This window comes from Chlamydotis macqueenii, chromosome 1 (assembly GCF_036417535.1).
Source record: "Chlamydotis macqueenii isolate bChlMac1 chromosome 1, bChlMac1.mat, whole genome shotgun sequence".
Lineage (NCBI taxonomy): Eukaryota > Metazoa > Chordata > Aves > Otidiformes > Otididae > Chlamydotis > Chlamydotis macqueenii.
This window is the reverse complement of record NC_141556.1, coordinates 43,436,645-43,449,618: the sequence shown is the minus strand read 5'-3', so window position 1 is coordinate 43,449,618 and position 12,974 is coordinate 43,436,645. Positions and strand designations below refer to the sequence as shown.

General features: G+C 42.3%; 2 protein-coding genes across 3 annotated transcripts in view; both read right to left on the bottom strand.

Moving 5' to 3' along the window:
* The window catches only part of OTOGL (otogelin like), a 93,779-nt gene extending 90,955 nt beyond the window's left edge, over positions 1 to 2,824 (bottom strand). Inside the window, exons 1-3 of the mRNA XM_086740978.1 lie at positions 2,746 to 2,824; positions 1,724 to 1,763; positions 585 to 633 (exon numbers count right to left, since the gene is read on the bottom strand). Coding sequence (XP_086597104.1) covers positions 585 to 633; positions 1,724 to 1,763; positions 2,746 to 2,824 — 168 coding nt within the window. The remainder of the gene's footprint in view (positions 1 to 584; positions 634 to 1,723; positions 1,764 to 2,745) is intronic.
* A 5,445-nt stretch (positions 2,825 to 8,269) lies between these two features.
* On the bottom strand, positions 8,270 to 12,273 carry RPS16 (ribosomal protein S16). Of its 2 annotated transcripts, none has more exons than XM_086749774.1 (6): positions 12,163 to 12,273; positions 11,510 to 11,565; positions 10,653 to 10,754; positions 9,809 to 9,905; positions 8,600 to 8,647; positions 8,270 to 8,467 (listed from the first exon to the last, which is right to left on the bottom strand). In XM_086749774.1, the coding sequence occupies exons 2-6, from the start codon at positions 11,555 to 11,557 to the stop codon at positions 8,322 to 8,324; spliced, it is 441 nt and encodes a 146-aa protein (XP_086605900.1). In that variant the 5' UTR covers positions 11,558 to 11,565; positions 12,163 to 12,273; the 3' UTR covers positions 8,270 to 8,321. The 2 variants fall into 2 exon arrangements, with proteins under 2 accessions (XP_086605900.1, XP_086605892.1); XM_086749766.1 differs by lacking the exon at positions 12,163 to 12,273 and adding an exon at positions 11,654 to 11,778.
* Between the last annotated feature and the right edge of the window lie 701 nt (positions 12,274 to 12,974).

The following is a 12,974-nucleotide window of genomic DNA, read 5'->3' as shown; positions in this document are numbered from 1 at the left end:
CCTGAGCAGGATCTGCCTTGGGCTTCCCACCTGCTCCCATCGAACTAGGTTATAACTCTGGCTTGGGCTCCATAGCCTGAGACATATACCAGCAGAGAAACAAGATTCCCGCATTTACCTATTAAATTTCAGCGTAACATCACTGGGATGCAGCGTTGAGGCAGCAGTGGGCCAGGGCAGTGGGAACCAGGGCTGGGCCCAAGACACCACCACACCACATTTGGGAGGGAACATGGCTGGCAGCACTGCCATTGTGCCTCTCACCCAGCACTAACAGCTTTCCAGGGCTCTCTGTTCGCCTTCACAAAAGATGAAGACATCGCAGTTGTATTTCCCGTGGTGAGCGTCAGTCGGCTCGTCAGGGTGGGTTGCACACCAGGCACTTTGCTGAGAGTGAATGAAGGCATGAGGCCACGGGCTGAGGCGGGGGGTGAGCAGGTAGGGAAGAGCTGCTCCTCCTCGCTGTCCTCCTCTTACCACGGCCCTTCTCCCCACAAAGGCGCCTTTGTAAGGATGGCACAGGCCCAGAGCAGAAAACAGGGGGAGGGTTTCCCTTCCCTCCCACTCCTGGAGGTATAACCTACCTCAGCTGTTACGAGATCTCTTTTCTGTCGAGTTGCATTAAATTCATTTCTGGAAGAAAACAAAAAGGATCTTGTATAATCAAAGGTCCCTGGAGCAACCTGAATAAGCAGCTCCCCAGAGAGAAGTGTTTCTCTCTGATTACCATCACTTTATCAAAGAGGTCTTTCTTGGGATAACATTTTAAAAGGTGATTTCTTTTTTTTCTTTTTTTTTTTTCTTCCCTTGGTCTCATTTTACAAAATTGGGCAGCACTCCAATCTCTGCTTGGACAGGGAGGTACACAGAGCTTGTGAGGGAGACATAAACAGGCAAAACAGGCTTACATGACAGGATACAAAATTGTAAAGCGGCTTCATGTTTACTTGATGCTGCGTGTGAGTGGGTGCCAGTTCCCCCAAGTGTGAATATACAGCGAGGTACTTTTAATAGCAAGAGATGACTCTCCAGCTGTAGCTGACTTAAATTTGTGATTAAGTTTAGAAACAAAGGCATCAAACTGTAAAACATACTTATTTTCATCAACAGTCCATATCAGACGGCATATCATTTGACATCCATGTGCGTTCGCTAGATGTATTAGAGGTCATTAGACATCCAAAGCTATGTCTGACTGGATGCTTCCATTGAAATTCATGGCACAGTTCCCATTTAATTCAATGGGATCAGGAACATTCCCTAGTTTGGGTTTTGTTTGGATTTCAGCTTCTACATGAAAACTTGGATTGAAAATGTTTATTTTAAGGCTGTATAACACTTACTTTTCTGTGCTTCAAATAGCAGCCAGGATTTTATCATGCGATTAAAACTGTAGAAGGATATTCATTTAATGTATTTTTCCAGTCATGAAATCATGATCTCATCCTGGTTTCATTCCATTATTCCTCTAAGCTTTCTTGAGACCATAGAAGTATCATTTTTCATAAAGACCTCCATTTTTCAAACAGAGGACCCATGCCCTTTATGTAAATTCTTTGAAAAGACTTGTAAACATTCTGAAAGTGTGTTTTACATCCAACGTACATGTACATGACATTTTATATGTCAAATTCAAGGCTATATTTTACTTTCTAACTTGCACTGCATCCCACTCATTCTTGTTCTGTTTTTAGGACTTGACAAATAAAGAATAAAAACTTACTTGGAAGTTCTTCTCAAAAGAGAAAGCTTGCAATAAGATCCTGTAGATTAAAAAGTCGTCAAGTTAAATGTTTTTTCTACAGTCTCACTCTGCATTTGGAAAACAGCAGTTTGTTAAGTTTAAAACAGCACTACTGACTTCTGTTCTTTAATGATCCTAAGTTTTCCAGAGCATCTTTACACACTTTTTCTCTCCCCAAGGGATTTAGCACTAAATGCTTTCCTTCCTGAGAGCTTGATTCTCTCAAGTGCTCGTCACCTGCAAGCTTCCATAGGCTCAGCTCTGGTACATGCTGCTATCAAAAAGAGGAAAGAGTTCATAGTTCTTCAGAGACTCAGATCAAAATTGATAAAATACAAGAGGTGCTCAGAGCTTTCTGGAATCAAACCTCTAGGTTGGTTACCTGTAATAATTTTCTGAATGTTACTTGTAAAACTTAATTTTAATCCATTTCAAATGCTCTAGAAACCATGCTTAAAAAAACCCCAAGCAAACCAAAACCAACCCTTCTTTCTCATATTGCCTTAGAAATCTTTATAATTGTTGCAAGAAAGCTATCTACAAGACCCATTCACATTACATAAAGAATAGAAATGTTTCAATAAGCAAAAGAGCGATTATTTACCCCAGCATTAAAAAAAAATGCTTAAACAAACTGCAGGTGTAGTCTGATGAAACAAAATCATACCTCATTCATTGTCTGCTTACTCATCTGGCAGTAATGGCAGAAAAGCCAAGAAACTTAGATTTCATTCCTAAATAAATATTTTGTAACAAATTCAGACATAAAAATAAATCTTAAAAAAAAAAAGCTACATTTTAGTTTCTAGACTTGTCAAAGAGAATGGTGATACCTAGTTTTTAACCCATGTTAATTTTTTTTTTTTTAATTTATGAAATCCAGCAAGGGTAAAAAAATTGCATTATAATGACAGAAAAAGAAGTAGCCATATTATTTAACTGTTTAGAAAAATCTTTTAAAAATTAGCATTACTGCAAAAAAAAAGGAATAAAATTCTTACCTTGAAAAGAGGACATCAGTAAATGAAGCAAGAATATACTCCATGGTATCATTAAATTGAGATTTCCCACAACGTTCATTTCAGTATAACTTAGTAATAGGAAATTTATCCAAACTAATGGCTTTGATTACGAAGGCATCTTAGAGTTATGTATTTCTACAGTGTATTTGAATCCTTTAAAAATTAGATAGCTAGGTGCATTACTTAAAATAATGCAATGCAAAAAAGGAAAAGAAAAGGAGACATCAGCTTGGTAGCTTCAGGAGCTTTGCAAGCCTTGCATACAACTTTCCGGCTGCATGTCTCTCATTAGTAATGCATAGTAACTCCTCAGCAGGGTCTGTATTAGTTACACTTTCACTGGACGTGCGAGTATTATTCCTCTGTTGGATTGAATCGGCCCTTTATAACGTAGCAGACAATGACATAGAAATGTTGCCATGTTGTGATGGTTTGAGAGTTCCTTCAGTCATCGCACACCTTTGTGTGCTTTGAGGCGTGCGCTGAGTGCTGCCCTTTACTGCTTATTACAGTGAAATATTTTTGCAAGATTTGCATTGATGCTACTGTCTAAATTATAACCAGCTGGTTTTAGAGATTAACATATTATTGTTCCTTCCCTGTTCTAAAAGGAGAGACGTGAACTTCCACGACTCAATACACCTGGATTTTTAAGACTATTTTAGATACATTTTGTGTATAGTTGGCTTGTATCACAAAAGAAGGCTTCCCAGAGGATAGTTATATTTCATTTTTAATAAAACATGTTATGAAAAATTTAATATTAGCAAAAAGGAGAAAGAAGTCAACAAGGCCAATGGGTTTTGTTTCTAATTTTCATTAAAATATAAAAATATACTTTCACTAAAATTAAAAATTAGCATATTTTAAAATTAAAAAATCTTGCCTGCTTTACCCTAACATTACCAGAACCATTAAAAAGCACAGTTTTAAAGACCCATAGAACACTACTTGAAACTGCTACTACCCATTTTATTTTGTGCAGCCTATCTTTTGCCTAACATTCCACTCTTCCTAGGATGCGCTCTGTGAGACCCTCTGAGCATGCTTCAGCAGGTGGGTTTGGACCAAAATAAAATTTAGAAGTTGATGGCCTCTCTCAGGTAAAAAGTTGTCCTATCATTTCTTCTAGCCCTTTCTCTTCCTCACTCCTCAACTGGACTTGAAGAGAAGGCAAAGGAAAACACTCAACCTCTCCAACCACAGTCAAAGACAAAATCCTGTGCCGACACAGCAGCTGAAAGTACTCACGCAGGTCTGGGATCACGGGCAACCCAAGGATTCTTATTGCAAACTGATACACGTTATAACGCTACACTGTGTTTGGAGTATTTCTGAAGAATTGTTTTTATTATTGTTGGACCTGAGAAGCTGACATTCACACATTTTGGATTTCAAAAGGTTTTTTCTTTGTTTTTACTTCTGACTAGCTATGAGCTGGTCCCATGGGCTGGCTGCTTATCTGCATGCAGCTGAAATGCATCCTCCAGCTTCGTTTTTATCTGCTCCACGTGGTCCAAAACCACTCCAGACTGCAAACAGAAGCAAAAGAGAGTTCCTAATCCAAATTAACACATTGGTGTAGTCATATTCAGACTATGAACAATTATGTGGTCATCTATCTTGTAGGAGGAGGCAGAAGCTAATCACATTTCACCCTCTCATAAATCTACTCTTAGAAGAGGATGCCTTAGGTTGCTCTCAAGCTGAGATGAACCCAAGTGTTAGAGCTTCCAAATTCCATTACCAATCTTTGAATTACAGAATGAATATAGAATGGTTTGGATTGGAAAGGACTTTTAAAGGTCTTCTAGTCCAGCCTACAAAGTTATCTCTCTTTCAGGCTAAGTCTGTTTTAGAAATTGTTTCAAACCCTTCTAAGAAATCTGATCTGGGGTTCTTCCGTTCCTCAAGACCATATTTCACATCATGCTTCATATGCAGCTTCACAAATAAATCTTTCCATTAATATAAATGAATTCCTTTGGTTTAACAGAAACTACCAAAAATACCCCATAATAAATATATTACAGCCAAAATTAATTTGCCTGAAATTTTCCAACTTAACGTTTGATAGGACTTAATTTTACATACAGGTTACACAGTTTATCAGAATTATAAACAATGGGTGAGAAAATAACAGCCTTCAGTGCCACGGGTGCAAGCTTGCCCTGGGTTGGAATTGGATCCACTGTTGTCATTAACAAAACATGGTAATTTTTAGAGCTCATGCTCCAGGCTTCATTGAACTGGTATTTTCAATTAAGAATTCAAATGAGGCCACCACCTGGTCTTCCTAAGGATTAGCATCAGTAAAACTGATGAAGAAGCCGGACGATAGAGGTTAGGGGCATTTCTTCTGTTCCAGGAACCACCTCCACAGCTGCTCAAGAACCAACCTCTTAAGGAGCTTGAAGATCAAACTGTTACTATTTCTCTGTGGAAGTGTGTCTCTGGCCAGAGCAGATGCTCAATGACCAAAGCTTGATTGCCATCCCTGCAGAATCAGGACACCAGGAAAGGAAACATTTTTATGAACAGTTTTTCTCCGTACACCTTCAAACTTCACAGCGGTTATGCTTCCCCAATGAAGTTAAGCCCTCTGGTGGGGGATCAGTACGTAACCATTGAGAATAAAAATCTTCAGCCACCCAGGCAGACACCAGCCCCATCCCATGAACATTTCTCATTTAGAAAGCAAGTCTGCGGGGATGACATCACTCTACAGGATTAATGGGACTTTTTTTATAGGATCAGAGTTCAGTTCAGAAAGTATTTTTATTATGCTAAGAGCCTTTTGGTTGAAGAAATGACATGCAGATATCATCTCTGAATGTATTAGTAGCAATGCAAGTGTTATTTTCAGCCTTTCCATAAAAGAACAGCAAAACAAAAAATCCCCAATTGTTACAAGCTGTTCTATGGGCAGAAAAACTGATACATCGGGTTTCCCCATAACTGCGAAAGCCACCCCTAAGGTTACTGGCATCAGATATTGCATCTCCCCCTGCCTCCCGGAGTTTCACACCACGGTAGTTTTGTGTTCTCTCTTTTTCCCTGCATCTAACTGCTCTAACAGCTAGGCAAGAATCAGTTTTGGACAAACCACAGCACAAGGTACGTATGTGCCAACTGGCAGGCCAGTACACGTTTCCTAAGCAATGAGTGAGCCATCGCTTTTCAGTCACCACACGAGCCAAACAACTAAAAAGCTTATTTTCCCTCAGCTGAAGCTAATTAACATCTATCAAGATGCCAGTTTCCACAAAACTGATAGGAATTCAAGTAATCAAATTTGAAGTTAGCCCTGCTTAGCCGCTTTTCCTTAGAAAGCCAGGCTAGGAGGCAGAACATCGCCGTTTTTAGCAGCACAAGAGCTAGAATAATTTGTGAGCAACTCTACTACAAGATAGAAACTCTGAGAAACTCACTGGGCAAGAAATGGGTCAGATCTGAGGGGCTATCTGCAGAAAGGGGGGACGGCGGAAAGCAAACCATGCATCTTGCCAAAGAGACAGCAAGCATCTGGAATAGAATATCTCGTTCACTTAGTGTAAGACAAAAAAATCCTGGTATGTAAATTGGTGATAGAATATACAACAGACCCCTCCAATGGGAGTGTGAGGGGTTTGAATAAAAACGTTCTACGTCAGGTCATGCGATGCAGTATTTTGTGGCAGACGCTGACAGCTAAAATGGGAGATGGATGGAGAATTCTTTTTCAGAAGGAATTTGTTGAAGTTACACGTTTAACTCGAGTCAGTGAAGATGCCTTAAATGCCTCTCTACAGAAAAAGCAAAGAGCCATCATAAAATATTAACATTTGAAAAAAAGCCACGAGCATCTATTTTCCTCAACTAGAACAAAAGGGCAAAATTGTACTACTCTTTCCAGTTCCCCAACCCAACTCACAAAGGAAGCTGGTTTAACTTTGTGTTGACTGAGTACACTGAAATGACCTACCATTAAAGAAGCAATACCACATCAATAGAAAGCAAGAAAACAAGAATCTCAGCTACCAAGGTGATCTTATAACAATTTCAGTACTGGTATACAAATGTACAACAGGCACAAAAATGCCAGGCTTAGAAATACAACAGAAGCTAAGCTCTCGGTTGCTTCCAGTTCTTCTCCAAAATGGTTTTCAAACTTAGGAAAAAACAGTCCAGGGCTGTGCCCATGCCGGTTGGGCCAGCTCATATCCAAGGCCTCACTCATCTTTTTTGTCCATGGGAGATCGCTTCCAGAATGAAAATCTTCAGTTTCAGTGGATGAGAAACTAGAACTTCTCAAACATTTCTTTTCACGTTTGATATACGCACATCCTAGCTAGCTTTGAAAATCACTGTTGTATTTTCAACTCCAGGTTTTTCCTACTTCCTTCCCTTAGGGCCTCAAATTGTCTCACCCAGCTCATGACATAAGCAACTGTCTGGCTTCCACTGGGGTTTTTCTTTTTATTAAATCATTTCATGCTGTTCTCCAGGTCTGCATCCCTCTGTACTTGTACTATGTGAACACATTGTTGAACGATTAATTATTTAAACCTAATCTTATTTGTAACACAAAATCATTTTTGTTTTACATTTACAAAATACTATTTTTGAAACAGAATATATGAGGCTTGTTATTTAAGTGTTTCCTATATTTAGACATACTAATCCAGAAAACTGCCTCTGTATTATCTGGTATGGCAAGAGTTCAATAAACCTCCCCCTGCTCCATAATTACTTTGACAGTGTGACGTTTAAATACAAACTTCAGAAGAGCTGCCTGAACTTTAGTACTACATTGAGTTCCCCTCAAAGGGGTAAATTCCTTGCACTAACCACTAAGAACAAAACACAGTTCACGCAGACGGACAATACTCATCTCCATGTATTTCACAGTGGTGCTTGGAACTTCACTCTTGGAGTCTTATTTCAGGTGAATACACAGGGACAACAGAAGTCCTTTGCACAAACTGCCAGCATTGGTGTACGCTGAAAGATGCTTCATTACACAAAGGCGGCACATAAAAGCAAGTTGCATCACACACGATGTAGAAGTTACCACCTAAGAGTCAGATCCGCACTCGTACGCGTTATGGACTGTCACCGTGATGAGACAGACATTTTCACATGGGGAGAACAGGAGATACTCACATTGATTCATAAAACCTTAAAGAGTGACCATCCAGGTACTGGAAAAGGTCCGTGTTTGTTTGAATTTACCAGAAAGGCAAAGACTGAACTCTGCTTTAATGAACTGCTGCTGTTGCATGTACCCACAAAAAATAGGTTGTGAGCCTTCTTTATGTTTTCATAAGCAGACATTCATCAGCAGGAGAAAGCTCTTTATTTCCAAGACCCTATCTACCTGGACTGACTTACTATGAAGAGAACTGCCAGCAGCCCTCTGATTTTACTTTAATACCAGTCAATTTGTGTATCAATCTTAAGTAAACACACAGTGAGAAATCTGCTTACCCACACAGAAAAATACAATTTAGAAAACATGAAATTTATCAAATTATCTTTATGTTTATTGACTGTCACATGACTGTAGAACAATTTTAACGGTAAGACTTCTGGTAGCGTGCACGAGCACCAGGTCCTCCAAATTTCTTGGATTCACAACGGCGAGGATCTGCAACCAGCAGAGTCCTATCATACTGGATTAGAATATCCTTGATCTCCTTCTTGGAAGCTTCATCAACATCTGTTAAAAGAAAAAAAAAAAAAGTTCACTTTAAGAAGTTTCAAATGGACCAAATCCTTATTAGCAATTTTTGCACCAAAACTACCAGAGGCCACAGATTTCCACTTAAGGTTAATGCAACAATCAACTTACATTTTTGATAGTAAGCCACCAATGCTTTGGAAATAGCTTGACGGATAGCTGTTAAAAAAAAAAAAAAATGGATCAGTAAGGAGTGCAAATGTATTTAAAACTTAAACAGAAAGTGTCAGTTATCGAAGAAACTTGCTGTCTTGTTTACTGCCAAATTGTCCTTTCCCTCCTTAATCTCCCCTCCCACATACTCCATGTGACCTGTACTTTGGCAAATCTGAAGAAATCTGTGCCAACAGGCCACCCACAGTTCATTTGTTGATTTGACAAGTGCCAGCTAGCCAAGGAATTGTACAAGGGCAGCCCTGATCATCTTCTCTCCGGAGTACTAATGTAGGTTCATCTTCTGCCTACAAGCAGTCAGCTTTCAAAATCCTTTGCAACCCAATCCTTTGAAATGTCTACACTTTTCAAAAAGGATAAAAATTATCTGTGTGTTCAAAGACTAAGAAGGCAAAACAGACAACAGGATGGTCTGCGCAGTTCTTCTAGCATACCTCAAGAAAACCAGCCTGTAGCATACTATCACAGTTCTGATTACGGCTCAAAACAGGAGTATGGGAGTAACCGTAAAGATGTTAGGCTGTGATGTGTCAGAACATTACGATCAGGACTTTGGTGAAAATATTAATTTTTTTAATAGATGAACACAATCAACTTTGTGACTGAAACACATCTCTGCTCTTTAATGCAGCTTCAGCTCCACTTCACCAACCTATACCCAACCTGAAACAGCAGAGTAAATCTATCATTTGTAAAGGCAACTCTATCAGCTAATCCAAGTACGTTCTCAGTCTTCCCTGCAAGGGGAAAAGCTGCCTAGCTTCACAAGTCAGCTGAAAGATGCTTCTGAACAACCTGGAAATTTATAACTAAAGGTAAAATTTATAATGATAAATTCCCTTTTCCCCTCCCAAAAGTCTGTGCTCAGCTGCACTTAAACTGTCCTGTCAGTCACACTGTAAGACACAAAGATAATTTCCTCACATCTCCTCAAAATTTCATCAATTTACTTCATTCAACTTTCTCTAGATGCTACAGCTTTAAACATAAAATATAACCGATAAGCCCTTATGAAAAACTGTATTTACCCAGTGGAAAAAGAAACAGAACATTGAGATGTGCAAATTACAGTTCTAAACTCAAGCCTCTTACATATGTGGCTTGACCTGCTCAGGCCCACACCGGAGATCCCACCAAAAATCATACCGTAGATTTGTGCTACATGGCCACCACCTTTTACACGGACTCTGATGTCAACACCAGCAAATCGTTCCTTCCCCAGGAGGAGGACGGGTTCAAGCAGCTGGGAAACAAAATACAGAAAGAAAATTCATTTGCAGTCTGACACAACAAGGATTAGAACTTGTGGTAGGTTTACTATATGTGCAGTTACTGAATGTTCTGAAAAATGGAGCCTTGATTTGACAAGCTCACACTCACATTAAATACATCTCTTGCAGAGTTCTTTGACTAGTGCTGTCATAAAATAAACTTACTGAAGTCTTGAATTTATTTTTTTTAAGTTTCAGTAATCTTAACGGCAAAGCAGACACACACAGGAATTATAAGCAAGGGAATAGTTTAAGTAGAAAGACATAATTACAGAAATCAAGTTTATTAAAACTGAAGATCTGAAGTAATTTGTGGTTGGTTTTCTTCCACTATTTATTACACTTTATATTCATCTAGTCAGTTTTAGATTCTCTCAGCATTGTTCAAACAGCTATTAGGTCCTAAACAATCTTTTAAAAAGGAGGGTTTTAAGTCTCCCATTTTAATTTAAAAAATAGATGTGAAGTGCTGCAAGGACTTCACAAAATTACATTAATCCAGTTAAGCAAAAAGCCCACCCTTCCCAACACGGCAATCATAGGACAGTTTTCTGAATTTTCCTGGCAGCATTTACCTTTCACATAATCAGCTAACATACAACCAAAAATTTAGCACTGCCAGTAAGGCAAGCAACTCCTCTGTATCCCCAAGCAATTATGTGTATAAAGATATTGTTAACACCTAAGGCTGAGGGTGGAGAGGCTGGGTGAATGCTTACTTTATACTGCAGAGTTCTGGGCTCAATCATTTCCAGAGGTCTTCCATTCACTTTAATGAGGCCATTTCCTCTCTTGCAGTGGGCAACAGCAGTTGCTGTTTTCTAAAAATCCGAGTGTGGATTAGTACAGCATTTCATTTCTGCACTAGCAGTGTGAAGCAAATTTCTATTTAGCAATCTAAAAATCTTAGTTTTATGCCCAAGCTTAACATTTCACACTAAACAAAACAGTACTGCTCCTTACATTCCCAGGTATTCACTCAAAGCACTAAGGCACCATCTTAATAAAATTATATTTCGTTTTTAGTTACAAATGCTGTATAGGTGTAACAGTTACAAACGAGGGAAAGATACCCTCTCCATTCTGCAACATGGTATTTTTGTGGCTTATTTCCCCACAGGAGCCTGTCACCTAGAATTATTCGAGCCATTGGATCCCAGCAGTGCGAACTTTATCTTCCCACCACCACCACCTCATAACATGGCTGTCGGGCACCAGCAAGGATGACCCAGGCCGCTACGGCCTGCAGACGACAGCGGCGGCTGGTCCCGAGTACTCCCGAGAAAGAGGGCACTGCTCCGACCCAGAGCACCCGGGTCCACTCCCTAAGAAAGCAAATTTTCCCCCTTCCCGGTTCCGCACGGCCACGGCGCGCTCCGGCAATTAGGGACCGGGACACGTGGGCTGCCGAGTAGGCCTCGCCACCGCCGGTCCTCCCGCACACCAGCCCCACCGCACGGGCCCGGTGCTGCTCCCAAGCTGGGGCCGAGGGACCCCAAACGCGCAGGGGCCACAAGGCGCGGCCCAGCCCGAGAGCGCGGAGGAGATGGAGAGGGCGGCGGCGCCTCGGCCTCACCTTCCGCCCGAAGACCTGGACGCTCTGCAGGGGGCCCTTGGCCGGCATGATTCCTCCTGCAAGAGAGAGGGAGGGCGGCGTTAGCACTGCCGGGGAAAAGGCGGCGAACAGGGCGGCGGAGGCCGGAGCCCGCCGGACACTCACCCTCCCCTCAGCGGCGGCACCAGGAAAAGGCCGAACGGGGCTTCCCAGCCTCTTCTCAGGGGCAGCCGAGCCGCAAAGCGCAAAGCCGTCTTCCGGCAGTACGACAAATTGCCCACCCCCCCCCCCCCCCCCCCCCCCGTTCGGTCGCGCTTTACGGCATCCCGGAGGGAGGAGGGTTTTCCGTTAGCCGCGGTCTGTCGGCGCCTCTGGGCTGCAGGCTCCGCACGGCGCCTGAGGAAGGGGAGCGATGGGCCGGGCCGAGCCGATGGCGGGGCACGGCGGAGGAGCTGCACCTCTGCCTTTCCGGCGGGGCTGCGTCTGCCGTCTCCCCGCTGGCAGAGAGGCGCGGCCCCGAGCCCTGCGGCCGGCCGGAGGGGTGCGATAGGCGCTGGGGACGGTTAAACGCGGGGAGGCCGGCCCTCCCGTGAGGCTTTCCGCCACACCTCGGCACGGTCATCCTGTCTTTGCCCCCTTCCCGTTTTGCTCTGTGTTTGTTTTTATTTACTTACTTTTGTCGCACACGGGATTGCCTCACTTTCCCTTTTTCATGTCAAAGGTCCCGTTAGACTCCCCGGGCGCTGAGTAGGCGCTGTCCCCCTTTCAGAAGCCAGCTTCTGTCACCTGAAGCTTGCGTGCTGGCCTCATGCTGCTGCTTTGGAATCTGCCCGGAGGCGACTTCCCGCCGCTCGGCCGGAGGAACGCGGCCGCCTCTCCCCGGGAGGGAGCCCGGGCCCCTGCCCGCCGCCTCCCGGTGACCGGGCCAGCAGCCTGGGAGCAGCACAGCCCGTGCTCACGGGGGTGAGGTCACTCGCTGCTCGAGCACTGACATGGATTACAGCAGCCTGAAGGACTTCTTGAGAGGGATAGGGATGACGCAAAGCCTGCGGAGAGGCTTTTTCTTCAGTTACTTCAGGAACATCTAGTGTGACGCCATAGCGTACCATGTCTTGGGTATCGCAGTCCCAGCTGGGTTTCTGATACAATGGGAACAAAATGATCCCTTCCCCGAAAGGCTTACAGTCACTCTTTGGACTTCCTTGAGATGCAGCAGTACAAGCTACATAGCTTTTTTTTTTTTTTTTTTTTAGTTTTACAGTTTGGTAAAGTGCTGGAGAAGATGAAGCATTAAACCCTGTATCCTATCCTAGCATGATACACTAAGGCATATTCAGTCAATTCTTTATACCCACTTAAATGGTCAGGGACCATTAGGTTTAAGATTAAGTCAAGGAATTCTTACATGGAGGGCATCCACAGAGCACCATCAATTTGAGCTTTTATTTCTGTTTTCCTTGTTTAAATATCTGTCATAAAACACGGA